The sequence below is a fragment of the Letharia columbiana genome, assembly GCF_014066305.1.
Source record: "Letharia columbiana isolate WasteWater2 chromosome Unknown Sc0000012_s0, whole genome shotgun sequence".
Taxonomy (NCBI): Eukaryota; Fungi; Ascomycota; class Lecanoromycetes; order Lecanorales; family Parmeliaceae; genus Letharia; species Letharia columbiana.
The window spans coordinates 279776-307773 of record NW_023501050.1 but is presented as its reverse complement, the minus strand read 5'-3'; the positions used below and the strand labels follow the sequence as shown (position 1 = coordinate 307773).

The window sequence follows — 27998 nt, the reverse complement described above, 5'->3', positions numbered from 1 at the left end:
ACGAGACTCCTTTGATCTATGATTTAATCTACGAAGCTACTGTATCGATACGACAAACCTAGTCTTCGAGAGAAACTATGCGTATCGATACGTAGTACAATCCGACTCGCGAGACAAATTTCAATGGCAAGATTTCAGTCTTCTGCACACGCTAATTGAAGCGGCTATGGACGACCTTGCCCGAGGTGTGGAGCCGAAGGGCGCTCATGAACGCCTTCGAGTATTGTATGTTCATAGGTTTATGCTATCTCTCTCGCTGTAGGGCCACTAAGGTTATGAAAAATCCTTATGAAAAATGTTGCTAAACCTCCCTAATGGAAGAAAACCAAAGGAAAAGTCATTGCATGTGCTAGCCCTCGGTCTTCTTGGGACCATGAGTCAGAAACCACGAGTACCATCCCCAATTAGCTGTCATCAGCAGCTGAAAGTGTTTCTCATCATTTATCTGTCAACTTCAAGAAGAAGAAATGTTAATGTTCAGTTATTGTAGTTCCATGTTATGTTCTCTAAACAATTCCAGAAAAATGATCTCAGCCTGTGAAATTTAAGTATGGATCAAAATGCTCTGATTGACTCCTGACTTCAATGTGGAGGACAAGCACTATTGATAAGCGACGTGTTTTCCAGCCAATCACCAAGTCGTGTTAGATGATTCGTGGGTCCCCCAACTTTTTCCCCCAAGAGCAATATTCTCCTAATTTTGGACGTATGACTCATCGTCCTTTCAATTCATATTTGATAGAGATCTTCCCCCTCGACTCCCACAGTACGCTTCTCACTGAGACTTCTCGAGGCCTTAGACATTGGGCCTAGCATGCCTTCGTTCTCAACCCTTTTCAGAAGAACCTATCATTTCTACACCCTTATCTCGAAATCAAATCGACTTGGGACGTCATCAGCTGAGCACATTTGTCTAAGCGTAGCATTCTTTTGCTTCTCGTATGCTGCAGCGCCTGAGGCTTCCTTGCAGGCCACCGCTCATCGCTCCAAGCGTAAATACTGCAACCTTCGAGTTCAAGAGCTTTACTGATGTTGTCGATCAGTGAACACAATCGCCCGAACCTTCCGGTACAACAGAATCTTCTCAGAAGCGCCTTCAAATCTGTCAGACCAAGCCTGGGATGATATCTATCCACCCCGGGGCGGCTTTTTAAACCACCCTGCAGCCCCACAGCAACGCTCGACATCGTCCGTATTTCATCAACTGCACTGCCTGGTATTTTCGCCCCCATCCAACACGAAGTCCAATAAGATGGCCAAGCAATCTAGTATAGTATTAGACATGGCTACTGGGCCGTCTGTCAAGCGTCCACTCAGGGGCAAAAGCTACAGCCTATATATAAAAATAATATTCTAGATATAAAAACGAAAGAATGTACATTCTTGATAGTATTTCTTAAGGGAATCAATTGTAACCTCAACCTTGCAAACTATCTTGAGGTCATTCGTGGCGGCGATCGGGCCATTGTTCTCCATTCTTTCCTTGTTTACGGCATAAACGACCTCTGTGTAAGCGCTGGCAGCCAGCTCGGTCTTGAATCTGATGTAGAAAGCGGTCGCTTTGTGTTCTGGATCGGCCTGTTTTGATTGACTCATGGCGTTGGTTTCTAGAATGCGGTGCTTTGAGCAGAGTGTCTTGGGGGAAGGAAAGAGAGTATTGTTATAGTTTCCGTGTACGGTGTGCTTTATATCATCATATTTGTATCTTAGAAATAAATCACGCGAAAGTCTTTTTTTTTGTGATCTATAAGTACAGAAATACGAGACGTAGAGAATTGATGAAGAACAAAATGAAGAGCAGGGAGGTATTGCATGCATCTATGCCTGCTGCATGATTCTCTCCTGTTTTAAAAGCATGCTGTAAAACATTGACACAAATACGAATGGGCGACAGTGGTTGCAGAAAACTCAGGTATCATTCTGCGCTAAGCCCCACCAGATTATTTGGTTTGGAACTTGTAGCAGCCCCTCTTTGTGGAGGCTCCGGAATCTTGCATTGCAATCAAGCCGACGGAGTTTCAGTGCAGCAGGCTAGGGCTGATGTGTGCGGCCAGTAAGATAGAGAATCGTCGCCTGAATATTTCTCGGAAAGACGTGAACGTCTCTATTGGCCCGAATTTCCTTAGAATCTAGGCAACCCTCAGCGCTGGAACTTGCCGACATCGAGGTCCACACCCTTACACACTCCGAACCATTCCTACTGGACGGTCGGAAGATCTCATGGGGCTGTGTTTTCGGAGAGCTGCAAGGAATGAGACGCTGCAACGTGTCGAAGGGTGATGCCGTTGCTGATGGCCATGAGTTGGCGTCTCCCGAACTGCAGCCACCCGGCATCAACTTTCTCATATTCGGGCAGGCGCCTAGCGCAGTCGGTAAGTCATTGCCACACGGAGAAGTACCCCGGGGTACCCCAAGGAAGTGGGTTCCAGTAGAGGAGTCGCCCAGAGGTCAGCTCTGGTTGCTGGCGCATCAAGCTTTTCACCTACGATTTTGAGTGCTTGGGGAGAGCGTGGGACAGCGGCAGAAATCTCTAGTGCATGCTGCTATGATCAGTGTTTGAGCGGATTGATCGTTCAATGCTACTGATATCCTGCCTGTAAAAGAGTTTGATATGGTACTAGAGAAGCGCAAAGCGTACAACAATGGAAGGGGTGTGTTAATTGAGTACTTAGAGCCAGTACCATTGCATAATATGACTTCTACGCCTGCGAAAAGAGTGTGTTTGCCCGCAATGCAGACGCAAATTCATCCCTATGCATGCCTTGATCTCAGTGAAAGGAGTGTCCTTCAACGCCAGCTTAAAGAATGTGTATGTCCACAATGTAGACGGAAACCCGCCCAATGCATGCCTTGATCGCAGTGAAAGATGTGTTGGGTCAGACCAGCAGAACCGGAACCCGGCCCCCCAAATCACACAATACTTATTTTCCTGGCCCTTTGCTTGTTCCGATTGCTAAGCTTGCTTGGCCCACTAGGTATGCTTGGCATGCTGGGCTGTGATACGTTGCTTGACTTGGCGGGGCTTGCATGGCTTGTCCGGCCTGCCGGATTCGTTCTTCTACCTCCACTCGTTCTTTGAAACAGGCACGGTTTTCCAGCAATCTTTCCGCCGCACCTCGATAGGCATTGCTGTCCCTCGTTCGCGCGGGATGATGGGGAGGGAAATGCTATCTTAACGGTAAATACAGGCTAAACTTGCGCAGGGAAGATTGAAACCCACATTTTCACCATTTTTGATTCCTTTGATTTCTTCCTCCGTAAGCCCGACAACCAGTTCAAGATCTTTGGGTTGCGTCAGCCCCGAGGCGAGGAATTTGCCAATGTTGTAGCCATTCCATTCCCATGGGTGATCCTTGTTCTCCGAAATATTCTTTGCTGTCTTCAATATTTTGTGCTGCTCAAAGAGGCCGCAGCTTGCAACGACACCACCGGTTTTTAGGGAAATTAGCTCTTGCACTTGAGGCCTACCCGTACCAAGCACGCCGTGGTAGAGGACAATTCGGTAATACAACGGAAGGGCTTCGTCATCTAATTCGGGTTCCCCTGGGCGAGCTGAAGGGCGGTAGTCAATTACTGAGTGTTCCTCCTGGGGGTCTGGTGGCTGACTCATGTCTTGGGAGGGAAGGTGAGGTGAATATTTCAGAGTAGAGTCAGATGGAATGAGACTGAGGTTGCTGTTGTCCGTAGTATGTGTAGATAAAAGGATGAGATCTTATGAAGAACAAATTTGAGAGCAGGAAGACGAGCCCTTATAGGCGTCTATGTCTGCTGCCTGTTTATCTGTTGTTTCATCGAATACCACATGCATATCTGCAACACACGTGAAGAGCGGGGTCCGTTTCAAGGGACTGAGGACCGACTCTTGAAAGGATAAATTTCTGTTTCTCCTTACCACCAAGCGACGGTTCTCACACAACGGAAGAATGACGAACTAAGGGCCGAGCCATAGACCGTACGTATTACCAGAAAATCATCGGCTCTTGTCCCTCCACATGCCAGCTGGTCATGATTTGATTCCCGTGAATGGCCCATAAATGCTCTGTTTTGACTATGTTTCTGTTCATAAATGACCAGATTTGCTGAGCCTGAAACCCATGACGGCATACAATTTAGAAGAGGCCGAGTCAGTAATTTGGTCTTTGGATCGCGCCGAGGGCGCCAGCTACGTTGTGCCGTCGTGTGCGCCTTTTGTTTTCAAGTTGTGGAATTTTTAAGCTATTCACTTGCTCAGCCTACCTCCATAGCCTTAAAATTGCGGAATCCTCACTTTCGGTCACTGAATGTCGAGTTTGCTTGTGCTCTTGTAAGCGCGGAGCGCATTCGTTTAGTCATTATTGGGCATCAAGAACAAGGGCGACTCGAATTTTTGAATGTTTCACGGCAGTCTGCAGGCGTCGAGCCAAGAGGGCTTGGTGGGGCGGCGAGAGCTTGTTTCAAGCTTGAACTTTCGCCCGTATTCAATTCACAGACACCTTGATGTTATAGGAATAGAATCAGCTCGGGTTTTAACTCGGGAGTATACGTCCGGAGCAAGTCATGGCGGCTTGTGGTAAGAAGATGAAGGGGTTCACGCACGCACATCGAGCTCAAAATCTGTATTCAACGAGTAATACCCGCCCGTTCATCTCAGATTATAACAGCACATAGATTCTAACATATCTTGGCAAGAGTTGCGAACGTTTCTGAACTACGCTAAGGGGCTTTCCTGCGGTGCCTTGGCAACAGGGGTAAGCGCTCAATTACTAGCGCACCCTTAGCCAGCATCAAACCTCCTTCCCTCCCCCCAAGCTTGCCCTCGAATCCCTCAACTCAACTCAACCTTAAGAGGTGAAGCAGCATGTATGTCGTATGAAGCTAAGCGTCTTGAGTAAACCACGGCAAATTGTGAGTGCCACTGTTTGCAAAATTGCCTTGGGGAAAAAAAATAAAAAATTCCCCTGCAGGATTGCCTCAATAAACGCAGCCAGAAGAACCTTCGCGCATCCTTAACTGTTGAAGCAGTCGGACCCGTATCTGCAGAATTGCTTTGAGAAAACCACAGGAAAACCCTTTTTTTTCCTGCAAGATTGCCTTAAAGAATCTGAGCAAGAAGATCCCTCGCACACCCTTGACCATTGAAGTAGTCCGATCCGTTTTTTGCAGAGTTACTTCAAGACACAGCAGGTTTGACATGCATGTAAAAATCGCCTCATATCTTTGCACGTTTCCGGGGTCTGATGTCTTTGAAGAGTTCCTCGCCAAGCAGAAAAAAAGCAAGTGCGTTGGGGATAATACTACTCTAGAGGGGATGGAGGGATCTCACTTATCTCAGTGCATGTTTGATATGGATCCCCTACCTCTTTCTCGGCGCGCATATGTTAGGTCCTCTTTTAGGAGCCCGAAAGCGCGCGTGACACCCGCGGACCTTGGCAAATTGGTCGATAGGCTAGTCTTTCGGGGTTCTAACAATAGCGCAGCAGATGTTCACCCCGCCTACCGTCACAGGCATACCAGCCCTCCTTCTCTCACCCGCTACTCTTGCCTTGATGACGGAGTAGGGCACGAGAAATCTTTCGCCATTGAGATCATTCTACTTACATTGAACAACAACTACATGGCCCATGGGTGCCACCTATGCAATGCAATCGCAAGCTGTGGCCTGTACAGCAATTGCAATGTAACGGCTGGAGGAGGTGCTCAGCTAAACTTTTAATCAGGCATCTCGACTCCATCTTATACCGTCAGAGGGTTTCTCCTTCCGAGATGATCGATCAGTCTCAGCTTAACTACTCAAAAGATGGCCCCGGCTTGAAACACCGCGTGAGATATTCAATACACCATCATACTTCTTGCTCAGCAATTTGATCCGTGCAATGTCAAATGGGCGAAGCGTGTTCGACTAAGCAAGTTTAATAACGATGTATTCGTCGTTATCAACCTCCTTGGTCGCAGTGCATGTAGTGCTATCAATATTGTCAACTCTTTTTGTGGCAATTCGCTTCAAAGTACGACGCAGCACAAAGGCTGGGCTTGGGGCAGACGATTATACTATTTTGATAGCATTGGTAACTCAACGAAATAGATTCTGCTTGACTAATCGCTTACAGCCACAGCTTACGCTATATCATGCTGCCCCAGTGCTGATTTACGCTGCTACTGCGGGCGGGGTGGGTAATACAGAGGAGCATATTGCCAACAATCCATCTGAAAGCGCGATATATACGAAGATCATCAGATGGAAGGAGGCCGGTCCTCTTGGGTTGTTGCTAACATGCTATGCAGGTCATCTTTGCTGGACCGATCTTGTTCGCGTTGGCGATCTCGCTCATCAAAGCATCGACGTTGATTCTGTACAAGCGCATACTCGTGATTAAAAGCTTCTACTCGGCCTGTCATGTGATGATGGGACTCACTCTTGCCTGGGCTTTGGCGTCGATATTTGTATGTACGCTGACTCACTTCATGAGGGGTCTCGCTGAAACAGCATCGATATCCTAGGGCCAGATGTTTCGATCTTATAATGTCTCGAAAGGCTGGACTGAGCCTGGTTGATATGGTAGGTTGATTTATACTGCTTTTCTCTGTTCGCCGGCTGCAATCAATATATTACTGGACGCCGCCCTCGTCTGCCTACCTCTTCCTGTTATCCGAACTTTATCTATGTCTTCGGAACGAAAATTATCATTCATCGGGATATTCCTCCTCGGTCTTCTGTAAGATCTGTGCAATAATACACTTTTATCACTGACACCCAGAAAAGATGCATTATTGCCTCCGAGGTCCGCCTTTACTATATTATAATACTAAATGACAGAAAAGATACGCCCGATACAGCTTATATAGGTGAGCACAAAGACTGCTGTCAAAAAGCGTAACCTGACTTTGTTTTCAGATGTGGCGACCAAGAACACTATCTGGTCGGTCATCGAACCTCATATGTCGGTCGTGGCCGCATGCCTTCCTGTTCTAGGACCCCTCTACAAAAGCGCAAAAAGCCCGGCTTCCATGATGAGGAATCTGTGGTCTTCACTATCCCTACAAAGCCTTTCTCTGAGGAAGACAGTAAGAGAGGATGCAACCACCAATGAAAATATAGAGCTGGACAATAAGGACTCGCGGAGTGCGTGGCTGCGCTTAACCTCCAATGACGGTCCCAAAAGTGACATTAGCTACGACCCTGTGATGTACCAGGGCGATATAAGGGTTGGTCAGCCGACAGCTCATGGTATCTTGGTGCATGAGAGCTTGGAATCCAAAGTTAGTAGAGCTGAATCAGAAAGCTGGAAAGACTGATGGACATGTGGAAGAACTGATGGGTTTACTGAGGGAACTGGTACTCCGTTAACTCTAGCAAGGGAGTTGCACGCAGCTGGCTCGGCTACTCATGCAATTCCTGCAAATTTCTTGAAGCATTCCAATGACACAAAACATGTTAAAGCTTTATCTAGGAGCCAGTGTAGATTGCCTACTTCCAAGGGTTTTGTGATGCCAGATCTTGCCAGGTTTCGAAGGCTATTGATGAAAGGCTGAAAACGTAGCCAGAGGAAAGCATGATACGCGGATAAGTATTACTGCCTTTAGCAAAAATAGAGGCATAATCGATAAATTAGACTAAATAGTCAGTTAGTCAAATGATCTGCTATAGCATAGAATTTATCTGATTACACGACGGGGTTCCGCTTGCATGATGTAGAGCAACTGCCCTACCCGTTAACAAAGACCCACGAACACCATCTCTTCCGTAACCTTCTCTCGCCCCATTGACTGCAAGAATGGAAGACGGTCGCGCGAAACAGATACCCTTATGGCTAGACTGCGACACAGGTACAGCACGGTAAAGCCCGATGAAGCTTCGTCCACATCCGCCCAGTTCCTCTTTCTAACAGAGCCAGGGCACGACGTACGGACAACCCCAACCCCAACCATCTCCCTCAAACGCTAAGCCAGCCCCTCAGGACGCCTTCGCCATCCTCCTCGCCGCCTACGATCCCTGCCTCCACCTCCTCGGCATCAGCACCGTCCACGGCAACGCCTCCCTCGCGCAGACGACCAATAACACGCTGAGCGTCCTCGCCGCGATCGGGAGGCCCGACGTGCCCGTCCATCCTGGGGCCGCGAAGCCGTTCTGCAGGAACGCGGTCCACGCTGCTGATATACATGGTACCTGCCTTGTCGCATAATATGGGGTGGGGGAGGCGTGCTGAGTTGCACACACAGGCGTTTCCGGTCTCGATGGCACGACCCTGTTACCGAAGCCTGCGGTAGGGCCCGTTACGAAGCCGAATGCTGTCTTGGCTATGCGGCATAGGTTGATGGAACAGCCTGAAGGGACTGCGTGGCTGGTGGCTACGGGGACGTTGACGAATGTGGCATTATTGTTTGCTACGTTTCCGGAGCTCGTGGAGCATCTTAAGGGCTTGAGTGTTATGGGTGGTGCTATTGGTGGTGGTTTTACGGATGCACCTATGGGACATGTGAAGGGCGAAGGGGAGAGGTTTGGGAATTGGACGAGGTGGGCGGAGTTTAACATCTATGTGAGCGCTATCTGCAGTACTTGGAGTTGAACCGGGCAGATCGGGTCTGATATTCAAGCAGTGCGATCCGGAAGCCGCTGAATCGATCTTCTCGAACCGTAAACTTGCCGCGAAGACGACGTTGATACCGCTTGATCTCACCCATCAGGTCTTAGCGACAAGGGAAGTCCAGCAGACGTTGCTGATGGGAAGGCCCTTGACGACTCCATCGGCATCTGCCTCGAACCTCCGACAAATGTTCCATGACCTTCTCTTGTATTTCGCCCATACCTACAGCGAGGTCTATGGCATCACAGAAGGACCACCGCTGCATGATCCAATCGCTGTAGCTGTACTTCTGGAACCTTTAATGAGCCCGCTTATGAGATTCGCCGACAACGGAGGCGAGAGGTGGCACGTCAGAGTCGTAACTGATGGATTGCATAGCCGGCACGACGAGGAGCGAGGGCAGGTGGGCAGAACGGTGGTCACTAAATCTGACCATGGTGGTGTGCGCATACCCCGGAGTATGCAAGTTGAAAGCTTCTGGAGGCAGATAGGCCGCTGCCTCGAAGAAGCAGAGAGAGATCTTGGATTCGTAGCTTCTCTCCGTCATCCATAGCCATATGCGTCGTCATCGTCGTCCCTCCACCATAATGATGTGATATCCATGCCCCGTCTTCACCTCCACATACTTTGGATTGCCCGTCGTGCTCGGCTCCAGGTCATACGCCGCTTTCTCAAACGCGGCATCAAGCGACCCGCGTACTTTCCAGCCCAAGCTGCCGCCTTGACGGGCTTTGTCCTCGGAAAACTCGCGGGCTACTTCGTCGAATTTGGCGCCGTCGCGGAGTTTGGTCAGGGCTTCTTCTTTCCTCGAGTGTTTTTCGCACTGGACGGCCATTCAGCGTTTCTTGCCAGGGAGATGGGGAGAGGAGAGGAGAGGATGATGTACCAGGATGTGACGAGTATTGATAGCTGTTGCGGCCTTCAACTTCGAGGCTCCCGCATTGTCGTCTTTGCTAGTGGAGCCTTTGCCTTTGTCTTTGGACTTGTCGCCACCTTTAGCTGCGGGTTTCTTGCTAGGTGCCATGGCAAATATATCTGCTGGCCGTTGGAGCGAACTGGGTTCTTTCATTGAAGTTTGGACGAAGATGTGGGGTAGCATTAGTCCCAAAAAGGAGGACTAAGCGCTGGCGCGATACTTGGTAGCTTTGCGTTAAGATTTTATAGTTGCTTGCTACAAAGATGTGCGCTGAATACCCTGAAGATTTCCCAGCGTCGGGTGCTTGAAACCTGCTGATAGTTACAATACTCCATTGAGCATGGTCGCTAGCATATACGAAAGCTACGGTGAAAGTCGAAGCATGTCTCGACAATTCGCATAGGCCTCTTAGATTCGATTGCGCATGACAGCCACGAAACCAATCAGCTCGAAATCGCTCGGTTGACATGCAACTTCCACTACCATCGAATAATGAAGGCTCGCACTAGCGCATTCAGCCAATGACAGAAGACCAGTCCTCCTTCTTGATGTAGTCTTCAATGCTAGTCGTCGGAATATCAACAGTCAGCTAGAATGCATTGTCAGCGCCCAGAACTGAAACACTCGTACTCACATCCTTCCCATGCACGATACTCGGATCACCTCCGTCATATCCAAATTCTCCCCGAAACGCCCAGCCCTCTGCAACCTCGCGACCAAGACCACCAGGGGCAATCCAGTCAATTGTATCGATGGTGACCTGCTTGTAGCATCCGCCAGGGAGCCTTAAAATCTTGGCCCAAAGGGTCATGTAATCCTTCCAGCTGATCATGCTGCCGTACGCCAGGACGTTCTTTCCAGGGGGAACTTGGTCCAAAGCTCGGACGAAATGACCCGTATCCCTGCGTGTGTCGATCATTGGCATGGGCTTGTCTGGATCTGCCGTCAGAGACAGGACATAGGTCCCGTCCGGTTGCTACGTAGCTGTTCAGCCATTTTGCTCCCAAGAAGAGATTGTCGGGTGAGGTTTTTCAACCTTTGGTGGCGCAAGAAGAGGGGCAGCCTGCCAATGCGTGGCATACAACCCAATCTGCAGCACGGACATTTTCTTCGCCAAATCCGGCACTTCGTCCTTGATATACTTGACCACTTTCGCTTTTCCATCAAAATGATAGACCCAGGTATACTTTCCCCTACTCCACTTCTTGACATCCGACAGCGACGAGCATACATACCTTTCGGGCGTCCTTCCATTCGCGGCTGCATTGGAAATGTTCTTTCCCTGCTGCACCTCCAGGTTGAAGCAGAGTTCATTCGTGGTTTGGCCTTCCCTAAGCTTTTCTTTGTTGCTTGGATTATAAAACGGCTGCCAAAAGTCCGTGATGGCGTAGATGGCGTGAGCGCCGAAGAAGGCTGCGGTCAGGGAGTCCGGATGGTCAAGATCACCGCAAACCATTTCGATGCCCTGCGCTGTGAGCGCTTAGGCAGTGGGTTGAGAAGGATCGCGGGTGAGGCCGCGGATGCGCCAATTGGGCCCGTTGACGAAGACATCGGCTACAGAGGCGCCCTGACGGAATTGATGAGCCGATGGACGTTGGATCTATCACATATAAACGTCTACAAGATCTTGGGGAAGTGGAGGTATACCTGAGTGCCGGTAATACCTACAATCGTAGCGGCACGCAACTCAGGTAGTCGCTACGTGGGGCGCTCGAAGTCCGCGAACATGCAACTTCCAGATCAGCAATGCGAACGGCGGCCCGGCAGTCAAGAAGACAGCCTTGGAACTGTAGCAATGAGACATAGCAGCCTGCATGAACCTGAGTATCAATAAACCAGTTAGTAGTGCCTCTGGCTAACCTTCCCATTCTCAAGGCTTCTCTAAGGTGTCTATGTCAAAGTATGCTCATTGCGTTGTATGGTGACTTGTGTGTCCTAGCTACATTCTGCTTGACCATGTCAAAGACCTGCCCATGATAGTAACGTGCTCTTGCCATGTTGCAACTTTGAAAGTAGAGCTGAGTTACATGAAAATACAAGAGAGAGGCTCATATAATAGCGTCATTAGATAGATACAGGACGCGACTTCCATTGCGCCAAAACATAAACCATTCAGAATTTCCAAGCACGAGGTCGTTGCTTCACTTTCTACAACTGTAAGATTCAAGTCTTATCACTGCCCTCACACCATCAGATCTCGGTTGAGAGTCTCATTTAGAGCCGGTATTACTACATGAGTATGGACCGAAAATCCTGGTATAGAAATATGTGGAAACTCTTAGAGATCATCAACACAGAGTCAAAGTCCACAGAGAATATCCAGATTGAGGAGTGCAATCCAAGAACAACGACAATGTAAGCTCATTGCAGCTCTAATTCTATGATTATATAGCGTCTGACCATACCAGAACGCAGCAGAACTCCTTGCAATCCACTTTGCTGTGCCTGCCACTCGAAATTCTTGAAATCATAGCTTCCTACGCCATAGGTGCCAACGGCAACCTCATCCACATAAAGCGGACCCGAACAGACTGCGTGACTCTACACGCCTTAGGCAAAGTCCACAGCCGCCAGAGGATTCCCGGCTTCGGCAAGAACAATCTAGGTCCAGTGCCTCTGCCAGGCCTTCGCCACGCCATCTGTAATGCAAGTAAGACCGAGGATGCCGCTTACGCCGAAGCAATCAGCAACGCCGGATGGGTGCACACACCGCAATATGAAATTGAGAGGAACGCTACACGTCACTTGTACTGCGGCTGCTGCGGTCCATTCGACCCCACTGATGTCACAGAATTGGAAAAGCTCCACCTTGCGCTCTTTGCGAGCTGTCGACAGTTGTATCACCTAGGCAACACCACTCTGTATGCCAAGAATACTTTCTCTTTCGACGATGCACTCTCCTTTGGTCAGTTCTTGGCCGGCCTGGACCCAAAACAACAGAAGATGATCAGAAGCTTGCATTTGAGCAGACCGTCAGTCGACACTCCCAACCGCGCCAGCGACAGGTCTGCTTGGATGAGCGCCCTGGAGCCGTCTTCCATCCGTGCACTCGAAGGCCTCCGCACCGTTCACCTGTGTCTGGAAATGAACATTCACACCCACAATCCGTGGTACGCACAAGCGTCCTATAAAGTCATGGTCCTGGAGTCCATTCTGGCATCCTTTTTGCAGCTTCGCGTTTTACCATTAACCAAAGCGACCGTGATCATCAGCGACGACGTCACCGCATTCAACTCAACGACAGGGGGGAGCCTTCATGGGCGATGGACGGTGGCCGAGAAGAACGAGTGGGCCGAGAAGACGCGCCTGAAGCTGCTGGAACCCTATGTCGAGGGCACAGAAGTTTCTCTCGATTCGAGGGAGGAGGCTACGAAAGGCATGACGATGACGAAACGATTCAAGAAAGTGTTTCAACGAGCGGGTGGAAGCAAGCTGGAGGACTAAGAATGGAGGTTTCGGACAGGATGTTTCTGGACCGTTACGATGAACAAGGACGCCTTTCTACTTAAAGTATGAAGGCATGCATAGTACGAAGGGGCTTATGGTTACTCGGAGTATGGAAATTTACAAGCATGGCTGACCTTTGGTCTACTATGAGTATTTTTACCGTGCGATAGCTCTACTTTACCCTTTCCTGACCGCAAGTGTCGGTGTTTGACAGAAGATCATTGATAAGCACAACGTTTATTTTAGATGAATCTCTATGATACAATTCTTCATTCCGGAAGATGTCGAAAGAAGAATTGCGTTAACACCAGCTCCTTCTCTCCAACATCCTGTGCTGCACATCTATGTTCTCGCTTCACAATCTCATTCATTCAGTCAACCCCAAATCCAGCCCAAACTCCAGCCTTCCAAACCTCGCCATCCCTCTCACGATGCAACCGCCATCTTTCGCGACCAGTCAGACCAGCGCAGGCAGGATGATCACCACTTTTCGCGAAAGCTCCCTGTCTCCCAAGCTCGAGGGACAGCGCCTCTTCTTGTTCCCTGCCCAACTCCGTGATCGGATCCGTCGGCGTTGGAAACCGACCGCGAGGTCCCTCGCTTCGGTGCGGTGTTGGTCGTTGGTCCTGTGGCTGCGATTGCCAAACTTTTGCTACGATGGCGCGTGCGCGTTGAAGGCTTTCCTCGTACTATTTTGCGGTTGTCTGGAAGAAGTGCGCATACATATTTTGCGAGCCTCTTTCGAAAAATCTCTTTCGATGTATCACCCATCGTCACTATCCTCCCATGCTTCGCCCTCCTCCGGCGCCTGTACCGGCCGCCCGATCCGTCCTATTCTTCTTGTCATCGAGCACGGTGTCCTCCTGGCGTGGGGCTGTCAGGCTCCTCGTCGCCCGTGGGCTCGTGCTCCATGGATGGGCGAGGTTGCGCGGGGAAGGATTGCGCCCGGCGGTACGGACGTGAGTTTTGGGCTGTCTTGCTGGGGGATGGCTAAATCGATATTCACTCTGAGCCAAGGTGGGGTTCGCATGGTAGGCGGATTGGGCCTTCGGCGATATCACCGTTGTCGAGCGATCCGTTGCCATAAGCATTGAGGCAGATCATACATGTGCTGTCTCTGGGTAACTCACCAAGGGGGACTTTGGGAAGCCCGGTGAGGAACTGTTGCGTCACGGTGGAGGAAGCGAGCTTTGCGTGCGGAGTTGCCCATCAAGGTTTATGTAAGGTTCGAAGAGTTGAGTTGACTGGTTGGTCGCACTGAGCGTCTGGTAATGGTCGTCGACTCGGTTATTGATAACGGTGGTATGGTAGGGTTTGGTGGCTACATTTGGTCCTCGAGGAGTCCAAATCTCGTCCACTCGGGTTCATCCAATATGTTTAGCCTGATAGAACTCTCATTAAATGCGGTCGGACAAAAATCCATGGTCGGATGGGCCAGGGCGCGGATCCTCTCCTCTGCAATTTTCACCATGAATAGGGAACTACCGAATCATACTCCATTGGGGTATGATTCAGTAATTAAGGATATGATTCGGTAAGAATTCATAGTTTTGGTGTATGAATCAGTGAGTAGCCCTAAAACTAACACACCAAAGCAGAGTATTCCTTTTTCCACCGAGCTGCCATGGACCCGTGGACCCCCATCTGCGGTACTGCTATATCCTCTTCTGCCTGCTATCTCTGTCCAAGGCTGCGACTCTCACATCTCTTGTCTCAACGAATGCGAACCTCAACCCTATCACACCGGCGGCCACAAATCTATCGGACATCTGGCCAGACCTCCCAAACGAAGATTTCCACTACTCTATCCGAAATCGCGGCGCCGTCCTCCCAGATATAGCATGCATGATGGTATGTGTCTTCGCTCTGCGCGAGCTAGCGCTGCTTTCGGACTTTAACGGAGTGTTCCTGGGATCATGGACGGCTATCCCCAGGTCGCTCTCTCCGTGAGAGGAAGGACATGTTCTTGGCGATCATCTGGGCGCTGTTGAACTTGGCTCCGCGCAAAGACAACGGGCGCGTCCGCATACTAACTTTCGCCAATGTTGGCATCACCGCGACCGTAAAAACCTCCTTCATCAGGGTCACGGGCGTCCCGTCCCGGGTCCTACCACTGCAGTACGGTGACGTTGTAACGTTGATGGCAAAACTGCCTGAAATGGAGATCCGTGCGAGTTCCTTTGACGGCGGACGTATCAGTCTCTTAAAGGATGCAGTCTTAAGACGAAAACTCTCCATTCTTCCCAAAGTAGTCAGCCAATCTCTTGAAGACATTCAATCGCACCTCCTATTAAACAATGGTCTAGTCGCACCTATGAGGGAAACAACTCTTCCGGTTGAAGCATTCATGAAGTTCAACAATCTGTAGCTAGTCTCTTTCCGCCCTGGCCGAGTTCCCCTCCGTCCTTGCTCTTCTTCAAGTTGCTTCTCCCTACCAAGTACCATGTATCGAACATTCAGCACGGCTTGGGCAGACCAACTGTGCTTCCATAATTCGCATAGATATACGCAGTACCTCATAGTCAAAATATCTCCTATCAATCTTGAGTGTTAGATGCAGCGGACCGCGCCCCAAGCCATCTTGCGCTTTGTATTCAGCGCCGTTTCCCAGAGTACCTGAACACAGAGCAAACTACTCGCATTTCCCGACTGTGCTACACGGAGCATTGCACTCTCTCTATGGATCCCAGCTGGACATTCTATGTCTGCTCCGTGACTGATCAAAAAAGGGACGAGCGTACGCGGAGCCTCGGATTCCTGCTGTCCATTTCTGCGATATAATCCGTAACTTCAGAGCTAAAACCTCTGAGGCCTGGGTCAGATCCGTGACCGAGGTCGCACGCTCGCCAAAAGACCTGGAGCCACGGCTCGAGATTTCGAACGGAATGCAACGAAACTGATCGGCTCTGAGATGTCTTCCTGTTGGTGCGTAAAATTATCCCAGACAATGTGCGCCATCCATACCCTTGCATAGATCCTGACTTTGGCAAGCTATCAATACTTACAGAATAATAGTTGGATAACGACCTGTGACTCGGAAGCGTTTTCGGCTCCTGATTCTTGGCTCTGGATCCTTTAGAGCTTTCATGATTCGTATCGCTGCGGCTTCGTAGCAGAAGGTAACCAGGTTCTGATATTTTCTGAGTAAAAGGTTGACCCCATCTTCGAAGATCTCTATCTGCGACCGCGACCGCAAATTTCCGTACAAGCTCCATTCCATCAGCATCAGCGATAGCATCATTGCTTCAAGCCCGAATGCTGAATCAGCGCAGAGTAGGAAATCACTTCCCCCAGTGAAAGGTGCAGCGAGGAAAAGCCAGCTTGCGACTATTTCTCGGCTGCGTCCTACGCGTTGAGGACCGCATGTCACGGAATTCTTTTTGCAGATGTCTTGATCTTCGGGACCCTTGCTGTCCGGTCACTAGAACCTGGTGATAAATGCTGTCGTGACCACGACGTACCTCTGTTTGCAACTCAGCATGTTTCAGGGCGGCTTGAGACGCGACCTGCTCGATGCTATTCCCAATAGTGCTGAACTAGGTGGTGACTAAGCTCTTGGTCTTGGTGACGGAAGTTTTCAAATGATCACGAACCACAATGGCCTGGGTATGTAATGCTTCGTCCCTTTCTCTTGTGGCAAAATCGTGTCTCCGATACAGAGTTAGGCGCTGGCTGCTTCATGATCGTGGGCTTTTGTATCGACCGGTCAGTGAGAGAGCAGCATCGATACGTTGCCCCAGTGTCTCGAAGGACTGGTAGTGTCATTCGATCGTCTGCTGATCACGGACCCACTAAGATAAGTCGCAATGTCGTGGAGATCATTTTCCGCTTCTTCTGGGAAGTTGTTTTAATCCTCTGAATCTGGCAAGCTCTGCCTGATATTCTTGAGGTAAAGACTGTAGATTATCGACAGAGATACCATCTTTCGTAATAGAGAAAAGAAACGCTGTCGCTCTTTATGACTGTATTGACTTCTAGTAGAAGACTATGAGAATGTTCTAGCTCTTCAAAAGGCCTCTGTATGCTCTTGGGCGCGTCTTTTACCGCACGGAAGGATTTGTAGAACGAGGCGGCCAGACGAAAGCTTACGTCTGCAAGACCAGCTACTGATGCAACGCTGGAAACTACAGACATTGGCTCTGCCATCTCACGAGCAAACAGAATTTTAATTGGCGCAATGGAGGGAGCGACGGGTCATGACTTGAATGTCACTAGGCAACATTCGGTACTCTTCAGAGAGGCTGAACCAACCTAGCCGTATCGAGTATGAGCGAACAGGGACACTGGCAATGCACGACTGGCACATATCTGGCTCCGATTACAGCATCGAATATAGAATGTCAAAGTGAAGGCAGTACCCTAGTAGATTGGACATGGTTGAATCTGAAGTCTTTTTCTTAGTACGAATATTTTACAACTAGAAATCAACAGAAGACTTGTGAGTATCTTACGGTTCTCCGGAGATCGTCGATCAATTCAGCTCCATGTCTTTATCCCTCCGGTAACTGATGCACTAGTCCCGCTTCCCCTTCTTCGCCCACCTCTGGGTCCTTTGCCCAACCGTCTACAAGGAGCAGCTCGAAGAGGTCTTTCAGTTCGTCTCTGGCCTTCTGCATTTGCTTTTTGGCTTCCTTGAACGTGGTAATACGTCCTTCCGAGGTCTCCAACTGCTGCCCATGCATGGTCTCGATCTCGTTACACGTGGATCGTGCCCCATTCTATTGATGACATGGTTAGATCAGGGATGTCGGTCGGGAGTCAGGTATGCCTGAAGGCAGAGTATTGACTCACAAAGTCAAGATGGATGTACTTTAAATCTGTGGTCAATTGCTTGTCTTTTTCCCATATTCTTCGAAGGGACTGGTCAAGCTCCTGGTACAATACCTCAAGAATTTCTTTTGCGCTTGGTTCCATGGTGAAATGAAGCCTGGAAATGCCAGGAGATTCAATTTTCAAAAACTCTGAGGGATCTATTAAGGTCTGACAAGACTGCAAGAAAGCTTTTGTAGGCGTGGCCACAACAAGTGACCTGCGGATACGGACACTGACGTGGCAACCAAGGTGACCAAGCCATGGTGACGTGGGTGAGGAGATATCTATGCGCTGTATGATGTGCTGTTCAAGATCCGAACCTACGTGAATTCAAGGTGAGAGATGATATGATCTCTGATAGGGACACGGAGCAATTTTCTCCAACAAACATCCCCTCTTGTCTTCTCATCTTTTCCTTTCTCTTCCTTTCTCTCCTCTCCTCTCCTACTCTGCAACACTGCAATCCAGCTCGTTCAGCCTTTTTTTCCAGTTCATGTTTTCTTGGTGCATCTCTCACAAAATCTTCACAGCAAGCCTCATCTCGGAGAGTTGTCCCCAACCAGCTCATGTGCCGGGATGCCGTTATGATATAATTCACGGATTTCACTCCCGAGTAGCTCATGCTTTGGCGCATCATGCTGAGTCAATTCGTAGTGAGTAAGATCAAGCTCTCCCAAGGCGCCTCCCTCACGCTCTTGCATCTCAGGTCTTGCCTCTCCCCGCCCTAGCGAACCTTCTCCCATCTGGCTCCGCAATTGAAAGAGACGCTGTTTGAATTTTCGATTCTGAAAGACGAAGAACGCAAGGATTGCGAGCAGGACGACGACGATGGCAATGGGTATACCGACTTCTATGCCCGTTTTCGAACTGTGACTTGGGTCTGTAGGTCGCGGTGCAGGCAAGCTCGTGGATGTTTTGGACGGTGTGGCCGCAGTCTGTGTCGATGTTACAACGGAGGTCTGGCTTGTTAACTGTGCGGAGGTACCGAGGCTTATGGAGGGCGAGGATGTTGATTTGAGTGTTGTGCGCGAGGAAATGGAAGTCATCACAGTGGTACTAGAAGGTACCGAGGAGCTAGCCGCCGTTGACTGACCAGATTTGTCGATCGTGGAGAAGGGATACGGCGCGAGTGAGGTAGTGAGATTGGTATCGCAGCAATTGGGACCACCAAGGCCTTGTCCTGCAGCACCCGCACAGCACCAGCTGTTGCCATTGGATTCGCAACGACTCACTTCCCCAAAGCCGTCAAATTGACTTTGGTTGCAGAATGACAGGCAATTCTCGTAGCTTGGATCCGTGCAAGTACTTTGTGCGTAGCCAGTCGTTCCATGCTGTCGACAAAGTCCATTAGACAAGCAATCCCAACCGTAGCCGCAGCAAGTGGACAGATTGGGGAAACCACAGGCATAATCACCCGTCGCTATAGCCCCGTCCGGATTATAGCAAGTGGTGTTGCTGCTCATTCTTTCGATTGGAAGTCAAACGATTGGCGATGAGCGAGAGCCCGGCATATATGAAAGAATTTACTCAAACCATCCATACGCAATTTGGAGTCTAGGAAGAGAGAAATCCAAAGACAAGGAAGTGCCAGCTATTAACCGCGCTCCAGCACCATGTTACAAGGCAATACTTTGAGGCTGTGCCTTGGACCGGCCACCTCCTAAGAGCTCGTTGATCATGCATGATGCTGATACTACCTTAGGGTCGGAAAAATTGGCCAGCCTCCCTGCTGGGCCACAATTTACTCCCCAAATTACCAAGTGCTACCCCCCTTACCATTGTGTGGGTGTGGTACCATTGTTTCTTAATATTCTCAAGGTGTATATTAAGTACCTCTTTGTCGTCGCCGTTATGAATAGGAACCTGCCCTAGACGCACGATCTCACAATTACGGATGAGGAGTGATCGCGTTTGAAGACGGTACGATGATGCGGATAACAATCAGTATTCCGATGGAACAGAAGATGAGAAAGACGAGCAGGAAGACGAGGCTATACAGTTAGCAATTCGAGCTGATACAAGGGATTGTCGCGAAACTGCACAGCCTATTTTGTAATGCAATGCAACCCAAAGTCAGCGCCTGCCTAAGCAATAAAGAACGAACTTTTAGCAGGAAGACAATTGAAACAAAGTCGGTCAGTAAGGAAACCAATGACCGTAAGCCTTTCAAACACAGTACCACGTGAATGTTCCTTCGTTGTTCAAGGTAAGGTACTCGTATCTTTGACAGCCCGGCTACTGCGCCTGAGCGAATAACGCTGGGGGCCGAAGCCCGCCGAAGCGCACTGACTCCCGGCTACTCGATCTTGAGCTGTGGCATTTGAATGTTCTTTTCCACCGTTTTTCAATACAAAAACGACTTTTTGACCTCGTACAAAAGCGTTCCTTACAGATCGTGTGGTTGCAAAGAATATCGTTAAAGAAGAGAATCGTCTACGGATTGTATGAGAATCCAAGCCGCTCTCATCGACAGTTGCACACCTTCCTACTCTATCTATCATTTCCTTGAGTTAAGCATGCTCCACCTTTTCATCAGATACCTGGATTTGGCCAAGAAGGTTCAGATGAGCGATTTGTCTCGGAACGCCGAACAGGAATCTCCATCATCCTCCTTCAACCAACCGGAGGCCTCTCAGTTGTCATTTCCGCCATCCTCTCACCAAACGGTGGCCTCGTATTTCCATAGGCCGCCAATCCAAACGAAGGTCTCATCGCAAGCCCCGAATCTTCTTCGTCCACCGTCACACCAAGCGGTCTCATCAAATGGTTTGCTTCCCCTATCTCACCAGGTAGATACATATTCCCCCAGTCCGCCATCCTACTGATGGGACGCCTCATCCTCATATCATCCCCAGACTGGCCCGACCAGTATTCCGAATTTGACAACGGCGACTGAGGGAAGAGCTTAGCGCGACACATGGGACAGTTCCTTGGAGATCTGTCTCCGTCCGACGACAGCCACTTTATCATGCAGTCTTTCCCAAAAATGTGACCGCATGGGAGTAGTACTGGCAGCTCTTGTAGGAGTTCACCGGTGAAGGGTTCCATGCAGATGTGGCAACTCTTTTGTTCGTCTCGTAAGTTTGCTGTTTCAGGGTTTGGTAGGCCAGACACGAATTTGGTGACTCTTGACTGCAGAGTCGGTATGTTGGTCTCAACGGGAACAGAGTCCATGGAGGCAAGTCGAAGATATGTTTGTCTTTAAGGTGGTAGGGTTTGTGGCTTCGGTCTCTGGCAAATATGCGAGCTTTGAAGCTTAGGCTTTGAAAACCGATAATTTTGGTAGGTTAGATTCACACGCCGAGTTGGGGAGATTTTTAGCGAATTCAGTGTTGGATGTTCGCTTTACAGGTAGACCGCCAAATACTCAAAGCTACCAGTGAGTTGAGCGAAATGTTGACCGAGGTGTCAAGCGAAGCGCTGTGATGGATCTTGTCGCTCAAAGGGGGAAAGACGAGAAGACGAAGAAGAAGAAGAAGACGCTGAGCGCACAGTGATATCTACGCGTCTAGGATAGAGTGTTATAGAGGTACAGAGAGCAAAGGGTTTAACCGGGCTGAATGACTCTGACATTGCGGGCACACTTTGTCTTCTAATTTCGTGGAAATGAATTCCTTCCCTTTTTTTACCTATTGACGAAGATAGCAGAAGAATTTATCAACGTATACGATGGACCAGCCACCGAACGGTCCGAGCCCTCCAAACGCACGTCATTGTGAACCTCCACTCCTGATACCACTGGATCCCAGCACTAGCTTCCTGCATCGCTCTCAGCCTCTCATCACCGCTTCCTCTACTGCAGGACACATCCTTGTCCTTGCCTCTCTAGCTGCTGTGCTTGTAACTTAGCCAACTCCTTCTGATCCGCCCTCTTATGCGCTTTCTGCTGCACCTTCTTGTGCTTCTCATTTGCATACTTAGGTTCGTTTGCCCACTCCCGTCTGATCTTCACGTCATCATGCCAACGGCATTCTACCTCCTCCCGTTTGACGAGCTTCCCGCGCTTATAGGTCTGGTTCTTGCAACTGAGCCACTTGAACTGGTTCTTGCGGTCTTTGGGCATAGTCATGAAACGGATCCAATCGTCGCTGAAATCGACATCGGCAGCTCCATCGGTCCTGGGAATCGTCCAGACTGGCTGGCAGCCTGAAGTGTTGCAACTTGACCCAGACGCCTTTATCTCGGTAGGGCAATATTGAACGTCTTCTTTACCACGATAGAATTCGCAGCCGCATGGCCATTCCATATAGCTGAAATGGCACATGGTTCTCGTGCTGCTGAGGAGGTATATTGCTGGGTTCGGTGTATGCTAGACTGCCGTTCGACCAAGGATTCGAAAGCGGGTTAGAACAAATTGGATCTTAGTAGGATAGGTCTTGCAAAGGGAAGAATATTGTTGCTTTTGGTGGTGATTTTGGATTTCTAGTGTGCTGTTCGACAAAGGATTCGAATGTAAACTGAAGTGTTATGAGAAGTGGGTTGAATTCTCTTTATTACTGCTGGCGGACAAAGCCCTTTTGTAATAAAGACTGCACTTTAAAACACCACGGCGGCAGTGAGGAGTGTCATTACTCGAAAGCAGTCACCACGCCGGAATAGGCCGGTTCGACGTGACACAAGTTCCGTAAGAGATCATAAGGTCGAAAGAAGAATGAATGGGTGTGTAGGCATGATGAATCAACGACGAAACACATCACACCCCGATGAAACCGAAAGACATCTGGTTTCAGTGGCTGACTTTAAGGCGGGCGAGAATTATTCATATTTATAGAAGCATGGAAGGGTTTCCTAATGGCTAGACGTACATGAAATCAACGACGAAATACATCACACCCCGATGAAACGAAAAATACTTAAGGCGCGAGAATTAAAAAAAGCAGGAAAGGGTTGTTGAGGGGAGTATTGTGTGATGTGTGATGATTGCCCAGTACACGACCACATTCGCACGTACAAACAAAGACTATTTTAAAGCAGATAGAGTAAAGCATGACAGGGGAGAATTGTCTTTTCGATGTGGGCAAAAATCATCGTCCATTATCTACAGAGTTCTGTCACCACCGCTGAGGCATCAACCAAGCTCCTCCCGAACCCCTGGCATAACGTCCAGTATCTATGACCTGTTGCTAGCAACAAAACATATCATCACACGCTATAGACCAGCCATTGAACAATCTAAAGTCCCCCAGATGTACACCAATTTGAATTTCTACCACAGATAGCCGGATACAGCATACTTCGCTTCAGTACACTCTTGCCCCCTCTGAGCGCACCCTCTACTGCACGCAGCAACCGTTCTCCCTGTCGTGCTCCTTCCTCTGCTCCCTTCTTTTCCTCGTAGCTTCTGCCTTTTGTGTCTTTTCTGCCCTCTTCTGATCCTTAGCTGCAGTTCTTTGTGGTTCCTTTCTCCGATCCTCAGCTGGAACTCTTGCCCGTTCCTCTCTCAGCTTTCCAGACTTGGACATGATGCTCGTGCTTGTAAGTAGGTACGTTGCTGTGCTCGGTGCGTTCTGGATCGCTGATTCGTCGACGATGTGGGTACTGACAGCAGTGGTTTTGGCCGTACTCCGGTAGGTCTTGAGGAGGGAGGTATGGAATGGTATGGTGTATTATGGTAACGTATGGTACAGTATGGCTGTTGGTGGTGTGTTTGGATGCTAGCCTGCTATGCGGCAAAGCAGTCGAAAGAGTTTGGCTGTTCTTTTGGCTGTTGTCCAGTAAGTGGAGAATTGCATGACACTGATCTGGCCTGGGGAATCTCTGGGAGACATGCGAGCTTTTATACCTAAGCCTGCGCTCTGAAACAAGGGGTATTTTCAAAGATTTCCATTGCTTATCAGCAGCTGCTACACGGAGAATAGCCTGGCACTGGGTCACAGAAGTCCCAGGCGGCCCTAAGCACCGATGACTCGCTCCGGCTCCACTGGATATTGGCTGTGAAGTCAGCGAAGATGAGGTCATATAAGATTGGATGGATGTACGAGGTCGTCACATGATGTTGAAACGAAACGTAGGCTAATGAAACCGAAAGCTGTAACAGATGGCCTGAACAAGGGTCACGGAAGAGGCCGGAAGCCTTGATCTGAGACTTGACACGGATGTCGCAGGTGATGTCAGAGGATTGGACTGTAGGAGATACGAGGCACTCGTTGTGAGTCAGAGTACGTAAACTCTCCTGCCGCGTCTATAAAGACTGTGCGATCCCTCCACCGCACCTATCCATTGGAACCATTTTCAGATCTTGTCTTCACAGCCTTCAACGCTAAATCTTCGTAGACCGGTCATACTCACAGCAAGCCTCTCATGTATACCATCCTTTCAACTCTCCTTACCATCCATACCATCCTTGCCTTGAGCGCTGGCGCTCTCGCCACAGCTGCATTAAATGAGCGTCGATCTGGCGGTTCCGGGACACTCGGTCATGATGCGGATCTCACGATCTCCGTCTGGGACGATATCGACTGCACTCCCACGTTTGAGCCGAACAGCGAGTTCCATTTGTCCTGGGGCGTGATGCAGCCCACTAACGGTTCAACCAATACATTCAAGCTCAGCCGGGTTCTAAGAGACACCGAGCAACTCGACTGGAGTGCCGCCACGGCAGATCCTCCGGGCGCAAACAGAGCTCGTTCAGAACGTATCGTTCCCGGTTGCGAGCACTTTCTCCGGACAATGCGTACGGCTCCAGGTGGCATTGAGTCCTTACAGGAAAATACATGCTATCAACTAGATCTAGGGGCAAATGTAAGTCATCCGTCCGGAGAGCGTGCGAAATGGAATGACTGATGCTTATCTTTAGTGCGTGAATCTGGTCGATCGAAGTGATCCGCCGCAATTCAGTTAAGCCATGGTTCAGTGTGGAGCTTGGTAGCAGCGACAGTGGGCAAGACGGCGAGACAAATCTTGGAGGACGCTGGGGTTCTCTGGCCATCCTTTCAGCTGGCGCAACCACATGTATGAGAGATTCTGAAACGTGGATCTTCAGTGAATGCTGTTTTCGCCGTCCTGATTGGAGTCAGAGGTGATAGGGCGGTAAATAAATGAATGTATTTACAGAATGAGAGTTGGCGTAGCATAAGGCACTCGATGAAACAGAATTTTGCCTTGTTCCACGGCTGTCCGCTGTCGCAAATAAGGAAGAAGGAGATGACATGAAACAGCACAGGGCAACAACACTGTATGAGTCAGAGTACGAAGGCTTATAAAGACAGATCGAGTGCTCAAAGCTTCACATACCTCAGTTCGATCCGTTATCAAGCCCTATTCCCACAATCTTCAGTATTCAGCTCTAACACACCTTGTACAATCACTTGGAACAAGCCCGGGATGCGCATCATAAAATTCATTCTTTTCCTGATCCAGACCCTGAATGCCATCGCTACCAAATACGATGCGGTCGACACCACAGCCTACCCAGATATCAAGATCACGTTATGGGATGTCCCCAACTGTGGGTTGAAGAAGCCTGGAGATCAAGTTGATCCCCTCCATTCTGGGGAACTGTTCGACACGCTTCCAATCGCCGTGAACTACGTCACTAGCATGACATGAATGTCACATCTTACTGGCTCAGCCGAGACCTGATCAACGACGAGCGCCCCGACTGGAGTGAATGTGCAGACACGGCGTCTTGCGAATCGGTGGGCGATATCAAGGGACAGTGTACGAAGTTCCTGCTCAGAACAAGCCCGGATTCGAATGGAAATGCTTTGTTCGCCAACACTTGCTATTTCCTAGCTCCTTCGGCACATGTAAGTCATTGTTCTCGAAAGGAGTAGTTCGTGCGTGATGTACTGATACTCAAGTATCTAGTGTGTGAATCTCTGGGACGTTACAAACGTCACTGGTATCATGAAGCCGTACGTCAGCAGAAGAACAAGTCTGAGATGATAGTGATGGACTCAGCGGCACAGCGGAATGTTGAGGAGGTCCGGATCTTTCTTTAAATGGTGCAGCCACATGTATGACAATTTCTTGAGCGCAAATTTTCTAAGGGCGCCGTGTTGGCTGTCCTGTTTACTGGGCAGGGATGATACATGGTCAGCACAGCCGGAAAAATTTGCAAGTCTATCTGTGGCGTTGTCATGTCTGCTTCTCTAGTAGACCAGAGGAATTCAGGAAAAAGTGCATCAGCTCCAAATGCATAATACTCTTACACAAGGCGAGAGGTGAGACTCTACGTCAACTCATACAGTTCTGCTCAATGCGACACGCGCAAATGTAAAATTCAAGAATAGAACAGATCAGAGAACTTTTCCCACAGGGGCTACCACTCCCTGATACTTCCGTCTGGCCCGGTAAACCCTTTCAGCGTCCAGGCTGGCGCCGTTTTTGCGACCTCCCTAACCTCTTCCTCGTCGACCTCAATGCCCAGACCTTCGCCATGCAAGCCTTCCACGTAGCCATCTTTCACATCCCAGACGCTTTTGTCTTTCACATAGTTGGTTATATCGTACTGTCCCGCCTCAACGTTGTAATGAATACCAAGACTCATTTCCTGAATCACGAAGTTAGGAGTAGCCATTGCGAATTGTACACACGCAGCCAACGCTATTGGTCCAAGCGGGCAGTGTGGCGCGATAGCGACGTCGTACGCTTCAGCCATTGTAGCGATTTTACACAGTTCTGAGATACCTCCGCAGTGCGAGATGTCGGGCTGGAGTATGTCGACAGATGTGTCATGTAAAAAGCGTTTGACGTCCCAACGGCTGTAAAGGCGCTCGCCCAGAGCGATTGGTATCGTGGTAAGGAGCGAGAGCTGCTTGATGCCTTCCGAGTGCTCAGAAAGTAAAGGTTCTTCGATGAAAAGTGGGTGGTACGGTTCCAGTGCCTTAGCCAGCTGCTTTGCCATGGGCTTGTGCAATCGGCCATGGAAGTCAAGCCCAGCATCCATACCCAATGCCTTGACCGTTTTCAGCCTCTCCACACTTGAATCCAATGCGCGCGGCGAGTCTAGCCAATCTATATCTTCAGTCGCATTCATCTTGATAGCCGTGAATCCTTGCGCCATACGCTCCTTAGCTGCCCTTTCGACGTCTCTTGGTCTGTCACCGCCAATCCAGGCATAGACTTTGACTTTGTGCCGCACCTTGCCGCCGAGGAGCTGGTAGAGAGGAAGATGAAGGCGGCGAGCTTTGAGATCCCAGAGCGCGATGTCGATACCTGAGAGGGCCGACATGAGGACAGGTCCGCCGCGATAAAAGCCAAGACGGTATGCGGTTTGCCAGAGGTGTTCGATGTCGCTGACCAAGAAGGACGTATCAGCATATGTGCGCATAGTGTGGGAAATGCGTGTGATTACTCGGCTTCATAGCCCACGAAGCGTTCTCTTAGAGAATCGAGACAGCCTTCCACGGCGAGTGTATGGCCCTCCAATGTAGATTCACCCCAGCCATAATTGCCCTGCTCATCGCAGACTTTGACGAAAAGCCAACGTGGAAGGACACGGAAGTACTCAATGGTTTTGATCTTGGCCATTTTGGCTGTTAGGGAGGAGAGGAGAAAGAGAGGCAGGAAAATCAAAGGGAGAAGGGGAAGAGGCGATCACGCAAAAAGAGGAAGAAGGAGAACCCCAATGCAATCGTATGCGCAATGACAAGAGAGCTGTGAGTGGCGCGGACATTGACAAATATGGATTCGCCTCGGCGCTTCTGGAACAAAATGTCTGCAGGGTAGCATGGATATTCTGCACAGCTGGCGTTTTTCAATTCGTCCGGGGTGTATTGGCGGTCACGTTGGAGCTGAGTACCGACAGTAGAACGACAAATGAAGCATGCTGCATACTGCATGCATACTCAAACCTCGAGTTTTGACAGCGGCAGATCGACATTGTGCTGCACGTCATGGAGACCAGGGCACTGGCTCCAAGTGGGTCTCGCTGGCGCTATTTAAAAGTGGGCCAGGTGCATGGTGGTGCCGACAAGAAAGTTGTTGTCGTTGTTGTTGATGTTGAGACGGCGTTCAGAGCGCAGAATGATGTGTAGTCGTTGGGCATTTATATTCTCCCAGAGCATGTGAAACGTGACAAGGCAGCCTGAAACACTGCACACCTGCCCCCGAGGCCATCTCACATGACAAGATCTGTCAGTGAATGAAAGGATATCAGTGGGAATATCACCATGATTTAAATGTACGCAGCAGCAAGCAGAGATAGATGCGGTGATAGAAGGCGTTGTGTAGAAGAAAGAATTTCAGCGAGGTAGCAACCACAGCCCTGCCCCTGCCGCCGCTTCAGGCTTCCTAGTTGATCCTCAGTCTCAATAAAA

General features: G+C 49.5%; 14 protein-coding genes across 14 annotated transcripts; 5 read left to right on the top strand and 9 right to left on the bottom strand.

Annotated features, from left to right (window-relative positions):
* Positions 1–2921: 2921 nt before the first annotated feature.
* Positions 2922–3610, bottom strand: HO173_004640 (uncharacterized protein; the record flags this gene model as incomplete). The annotated part of the gene is made up of 2 exons (XM_037306562.1): positions 2922–3167; positions 3221–3610. The coding sequence occupies 2 exons, from the start codon at positions 3608–3610 to the stop codon at positions 2922–2924; spliced, it is 636 nt and encodes a 211-aa protein (XP_037166500.1).
* A 3029-nt stretch (positions 3611–6639) lies between these two features.
* On the top strand, positions 6640–7272 carry HO173_004639 (uncharacterized protein; the record flags this gene model as incomplete). The annotated part of the gene is made up of 3 exons (XM_037306561.1): positions 6640–6692; positions 6740–6822; positions 6872–7272. 3 exons carry the CDS (start codon positions 6640–6642, stop codon positions 7270–7272), a joined length of 537 nt encoding a protein of 178 aa, XP_037166499.1.
* Positions 7273–7783: 511 nt separating this feature from the next.
* Positions 7784–8543, top strand: HO173_004638 (uncharacterized protein; the record flags this gene model as incomplete). The annotated part of the gene is made up of 3 exons (XM_037306560.1): positions 7784–7813; positions 7872–8139; positions 8197–8543. The coding sequence occupies 3 exons, from the start codon at positions 7784–7786 to the stop codon at positions 8541–8543; spliced, it is 645 nt and encodes a 214-aa protein (XP_037166498.1).
* Positions 8544–8748: 205 nt separating this feature from the next.
* HO173_004637 (uncharacterized protein) lies at positions 8749–9114 on the top strand (the record flags this gene model as incomplete). The annotated part of the gene is made up of 1 exon (XM_037306559.1): positions 8749–9114. One exon carries the CDS (start codon positions 8749–8751, stop codon positions 9112–9114), a length of 366 nt encoding a protein of 121 aa, XP_037166497.1.
* A 12-nt stretch (positions 9115–9126) lies between these two features.
* On the bottom strand, positions 9127–9585 carry HO173_004636 (uncharacterized protein; the record flags this gene model as incomplete). The annotated part of the gene is made up of 2 exons (XM_037306558.1): positions 9127–9384; positions 9448–9585. The coding sequence occupies 2 exons, from the start codon at positions 9583–9585 to the stop codon at positions 9127–9129; spliced, it is 396 nt and encodes a 131-aa protein (XP_037166496.1).
* A 406-nt stretch (positions 9586–9991) lies between these two features.
* On the bottom strand, positions 9992–10933 carry HO173_004635 (uncharacterized protein; the record flags this gene model as incomplete). Its single annotated transcript, XM_037306557.1, has 3 exons — positions 9992–10066; positions 10112–10453; positions 10514–10933. 3 exons carry the CDS (start codon positions 10931–10933, stop codon positions 9992–9994), a joined length of 837 nt encoding a protein of 278 aa, XP_037166495.1.
* A 777-nt stretch (positions 10934–11710) lies between these two features.
* HO173_004634 (uncharacterized protein) lies at positions 11711–12921 on the top strand (the record flags this gene model as incomplete). The annotated part of the gene is made up of 2 exons (XM_037306556.1): positions 11711–11832; positions 11886–12921. 2 exons carry the CDS (start codon positions 11711–11713, stop codon positions 12919–12921), a joined length of 1158 nt encoding a protein of 385 aa, XP_037166494.1.
* A 4493-nt stretch (positions 12922–17414) lies between these two features.
* On the bottom strand, positions 17415–17838 carry HO173_004633 (uncharacterized protein; the record flags this gene model as incomplete). The annotated part of the gene is made up of 2 exons (XM_037306555.1): positions 17415–17642; positions 17716–17838. 2 exons carry the CDS (start codon positions 17836–17838, stop codon positions 17415–17417), a joined length of 351 nt encoding a protein of 116 aa, XP_037166493.1.
* A 434-nt stretch (positions 17839–18272) lies between these two features.
* On the bottom strand, positions 18273–19199 carry HO173_004632 (uncharacterized protein; the record flags this gene model as incomplete). Its single annotated transcript, XM_037306554.1, has 1 exon — positions 18273–19199. The coding sequence occupies one exon, from the start codon at positions 19197–19199 to the stop codon at positions 18273–18275; it is 927 nt and encodes a 308-aa protein (XP_037166492.1).
* Positions 19200–20349: 1150 nt separating this feature from the next.
* Positions 20350–20910, bottom strand: HO173_004631 (uncharacterized protein; the record flags this gene model as incomplete). Its single annotated transcript, XM_037306553.1, has 1 exon — positions 20350–20910. One exon carries the CDS (start codon positions 20908–20910, stop codon positions 20350–20352), a length of 561 nt encoding a protein of 186 aa, XP_037166491.1.
* Positions 20911–21529: 619 nt separating this feature from the next.
* HO173_004630 (uncharacterized protein) lies at positions 21530–22000 on the bottom strand (the record flags this gene model as incomplete). The annotated part of the gene is made up of 1 exon (XM_037306552.1): positions 21530–22000. The coding sequence occupies one exon, from the start codon at positions 21998–22000 to the stop codon at positions 21530–21532; it is 471 nt and encodes a 156-aa protein (XP_037166490.1).
* A 1009-nt stretch (positions 22001–23009) lies between these two features.
* Positions 23010–23198, bottom strand: HO173_004629 (uncharacterized protein; the record flags this gene model as incomplete). Its single annotated transcript, XM_037306551.1, has 1 exon — positions 23010–23198. One exon carries the CDS (start codon positions 23196–23198, stop codon positions 23010–23012), a length of 189 nt encoding a protein of 62 aa, XP_037166489.1.
* An 838-nt stretch (positions 23199–24036) lies between these two features.
* HO173_004628 (uncharacterized protein) lies at positions 24037–25284 on the top strand (the record flags this gene model as incomplete). The annotated part of the gene is made up of 2 exons (XM_037306550.1): positions 24037–24477; positions 25096–25284. 2 exons carry the CDS (start codon positions 24037–24039, stop codon positions 25282–25284), a joined length of 630 nt encoding a protein of 209 aa, XP_037166488.1.
* Positions 25285–25999: 715 nt separating this feature from the next.
* On the bottom strand, positions 26000–27210 carry HO173_004627 (uncharacterized protein; the record flags this gene model as incomplete). Its single annotated transcript, XM_037306549.1, has 2 exons — positions 26000–26975; positions 27035–27210. 2 exons carry the CDS (start codon positions 27208–27210, stop codon positions 26000–26002), a joined length of 1152 nt encoding a protein of 383 aa, XP_037166487.1.
* Positions 27211–27998: the final 788 nt, after the last annotated feature.